Source organism: Manacus vitellinus, unplaced genomic scaffold (genome assembly GCF_001715985.3).
Source record: "Manacus vitellinus isolate BGI_N305 unplaced genomic scaffold, ASM171598v3 scaffold_25_pilon, whole genome shotgun sequence".
In the NCBI taxonomy this organism is placed as follows: Eukaryota; Metazoa; Chordata; class Aves; order Passeriformes; family Pipridae; genus Manacus; species Manacus vitellinus.
Genome location: NW_021939882.1, coordinates 3,484,741 through 3,488,743, shown reverse-complemented (window position 1 = coordinate 3,488,743; position 4,003 = coordinate 3,484,741). Strand labels below are relative to the sequence as shown.

The 4,003-nt window shown below is 49.3% G+C and overlaps 1 protein-coding gene across 1 annotated transcript in view; it reads left to right on the top strand.

Moving 5' to 3' along the window:
- Positions 1–1,175: 1,175 nt before the first annotated feature.
- The window catches only part of CUNH5orf47 (chromosome unknown C5orf47 homolog), a 9,581-nt gene continuing 6,753 nt past the window's right edge, over positions 1,176–4,003 (top strand). The window contains exons 1-2 of the mRNA XM_029960265.1: positions 1,176–1,818; positions 3,628–3,786. Coding sequence (XP_029816125.1) covers positions 1,791–1,818; positions 3,628–3,786 — 187 coding nt within the window. The 5' untranslated portion in view covers positions 1,176–1,790. The remainder of the gene's footprint in view (positions 1,819–3,627; positions 3,787–4,003) is intronic.

Genomic DNA, 4,003 nt, shown 5'->3' with positions numbered 1-4,003 from the left:
GACTTGGGTTTTGATTATAAAGCCTATGGATCTTCTCAGTGATTTGGAAATCTCTCAAGGGGAGGCTCAGGCTTTTATGTAACAAACTTAGTTTACAGTCTGCTAAATAATTTTATGCACAGTATGAAGAAATGGGAAAATAGGCCTCTCCATAGGAGTGGTGTGGAGGAAGTGATTCCCATGTGTATGGTTTGTAGAGCAGTTGGAGATGTGCAGGTTCATTGCTATGAAATCCATGTGCATCCCAAGGGCAGTTGGCCATTTTCTCTCTCTGCTGCCCAGTCATTGCTCACACAATTAACTGAGAGCCAGGGTAAATGATGAAATTCTACAAGTAAGCAGAATCTGAAGGCAAATGCATTGCTTTGACTTACCAGAAGTGGTGACTTTTGTTTTTATAATGATTCCTGGTTACACTTATAAATGGTCCCCAGTGTCTTCTGTAGAGTAACCACATTCTAATGAAATACCTCATGCCAGTGACTCTTATTAAATACTCTGTGAAAATGAAGGTGATAGAATAATTGTTTGTGCTACTGCTGAGGGTATAATTAACAAGGTTTGAGTGTAGCTGTTGTCAGAATAAGCACACTTTTCATGTGAAAATCCCTGTTCACAGTGTTAGATTCCTATTTTACATGTATTCACTGCAGTTGATCAAGATAATGTAACAGTTAATGAGCAATTGGCCTTGCCTGAGTTATATTGAATTTTAGGGTAAATTCAGGTTAGATGTATGGAAGAAATTCTTCCCTGTGAGGGTGGTGAGGCTCTGGCACAGGCTGTCCAGAGAAGCTGTGGCTGCCCCATCCCTGGAACTGTTCAAGGCCAGGCTGGACAGGGGTTGAAGCAACCTGGGCTAGTGGAAGGTGTCCCTGCCCATGGCAGGGGGTTGGAACTGGATGGACTTTAAGGTCCCTTCCAACCCAAACCATTCCCTGATTTTATGAATTATGTTGAATCATGTGAGTACTTTGTTGAATTCCATTGCAAAGAATGCTCAGAGAAAAACAAATCTCTACCAGCAGCAGAAGGGTGGGGTTTATTCAGGGAATCACTGACTGTGTGTGCAGCAATATCCCATCAGCTCCTTTCTTCCTTCTCCTTGGCATGAGCTGTAGGTTTGCTACCACCAAAACCTGCCTCATTTTAAAACCTTTGTAAGGGTTCACAGATGAAGGCACATACTTGGCCAAAGTAAAACTGAAACAATGGAATTCAGGAACCAACGTAAGTTCTGAGCTGGAGGAGCTGACATTGGAATACAAAACAAACTCGATGAGGTGCAGACTGAAAGCTGGAATCTGAGCTATTTTTAACTAGACAGTTGCAGCTGTGGTGAAAAGCTGAGATGTTTGTTCAGTGATAAATACAGAGATAGTGGCCAGCTGGTAGTCAATTCACACGTGTGGAAAGGTGGATGAAGAGCAGCATGCAGTTAAAATAGCTGAACTTGACAGATCTGCAGATAGATTTTAGGTGACGTTGATTTTTCTGAGTAGCAACAGATCCTAAAAGGGATCTGAGCTGAATTTGCATTTGAGATCAAAGTCCTGGCAATGTGCTGTTGGGAAAAGTGGACAAAATGTGCCACACGAGGCATGTGTGTTTGCATTAGCAGGGTGGAAGCATATTCTATAAATACAGGTGCCGAGAAAACCACTGATTTGGCAGCTGTAATGCCCTGACGAGGCCGGAGGAAGGAAGCATTCTGCCAGCTGGCAAAGGCAGCTCCTGCCCGGGAAGATAAAGCAGCAAGTGTCCCTGCACAGTGTGGGGACAGTCATGGAATGAATACAGGGCTGGTCAGGTTTATATGTGAGTATTCGGGGGGGGTTGTGGTGTGGACTGAGGTGTATTTCAGCTAAAGGAGGGATTTTTTGGCCAGGGCTGTGTGAGTGATGGACCTGGGGAAGTTTGTACACCAGGACTGGTTTTTAATGAAGGTTTTGGGTTGCTTCTCTCTGGGTTTAATACCCCCAAATTGAACTTGCTGGCTGCCACCTCACTGGGACAGTGCAGGTCTTTGCAGAGAAGGAGGGAGTTTTGGGATTGGGGAGGGGTGGAGTTGAGAATCATAGAAGCATAGAATATCCGGAGTTGGAGGGGACTCACAGGGATCTTCGAAGTCCAACCCCTGGCCCTGCACAGGACACCCCAACAATCCCACCATGTGCCTGAGAGCATTGTCCAAACGCTCCTTGAGCTCTGGCAGCCTTGGGCCGTGACCACTGCCCTGAGGAGCCTGTTCAGTGCCCAATCACCCCTCTGAGGGAAGAACTTTTTCCTAATATAGGAGGTCATAGTTGATATTTGAGGTCACAGTTGATCTCAAGGCTCCTGACTCGGTGGCTGTGTCATATCTATAACCTCCTTTTTAGTCTGTACCCTTTGGAGCCTGCAGGAGATGCCCTTTTATAATTGGGAAATAACAAATTACACAGGCGAACTGTCAGGCTGTGCCTCTGCGAGTTGTTTTTTCTCTTTTCCAGCTGCATACACAACATGCCTTTCTATGGCAGTGTGTACAATAGCTGGGAATCCAGGGATACTTGGCAGGACGGTGCCGTGGGATTTTTCCCGGCCCGGAGCTGCGGGACCGGGACAGCGGCGGGTTCCGTGGGAGCGGCCGCCACCTGGCGGGGCCCCGCCCGCACTGCACCCGCCGGCCGGGAACACGGGATCTGGGAATCACGGAGTCACTGGGGCTGCAAAACACCCCCGAGATCATCGAGTCCAACCCGTGACCCATCCTCACCTTGTCACCCCGCCCAGAGCACTGAGTGCCACGTTCCTTGAACACCTCCAGGGATGGGGACTCCACCGCCTCCCTGGGCAGCCCCTCCCAATGCTTGACAGCCCTTTCCAGGAAGAAATTCCTCCTGATGTACAACCTGAACCTCCCTTGGCACAGCTTGAGGCAGTCTCCTGTTGTCCTCTTTTCTGCTTCCCTTGTTCCCTGGGAGCAGAGCCCGACCGTCATCTGGCTCTCCCCTCCTGTCAGGGAGTTGTAGAGAGTGAGAAGGTCCCCCCTGAGCCTCCTTTTCTCCAGGCTGAGCCCCCCCAGCTCCCTCAGCTGCTCCTCATAGGACTGACTCTCCAGACCCTTCCCCAGCTCCATTGTCCTTCCCTGGACACACACAGGGACCCTCAGCCTCCTCAAGTCTGGGAAGGACCTCAGTTTGCCTCGTGGCCTCTTTGGATCCATTCCCAAGGGTGACACATTGTCAGCACCATTCATATTGCTGGTGCTGTTACAACAATTAGAAAAAAAGCATTTTCATAGAATTTATTGTTTCTAATTCGCAATGCTGCCCCTCCTCTGGGCAGCCAAGGGTGCTGAAACTCTGGGAAATAATCCAGAGCAGTATTTCAGTGTCAAAGAAAATGCAAGTGGGACTTGATGTAAATTCTTTGCTGTGAGGGTGGTGAGGCCCTGGCACAGGTTGCCCAGGGAAGCTGTGGCTGCCCCATCCCTGGAAGTGTTCAAGGCCAGGTTGGACGGGGCTCGGAGCAACCTGGGATAGTGGAACATGTCCCTGCCTGTGGCAGGGGATTGGAACGAAATGATTTTTAAATCTCTTCCGATCCAAACCAATCTATGATTCTATGACTTGTGCTCTTAAGTGGTTTCAGAAATCCAGTTGTCACTGTCCATATCCAGCAAAACCCCACTGCTGCAGTGGGACACGTCTCTGCCGAGCACCTGCATTGGCTGGGCTGACCACGCCGGGCTCCTCTCGGTGTCGCGCAGCTGCTGCTGCCTGAAGGACAACACGACAACAGGTATTTAATGTTTCATTACTGTTCAGCAAGCGGCTGGAGCAGGCAGACTGTCTGGGGTGAAATTCACTCTATCGGTGCAGGATCTGCGGCAGCACCCGCACCAAGGAGGTGCCGCTGGTTCCTCTGCTGTAGAGACCAACAATGCACCAACCAACCCTCAGCCCGGAGTCCGCCTATCACTGGCAGGAATAGATCAATATCTTGCATGAAATGTATC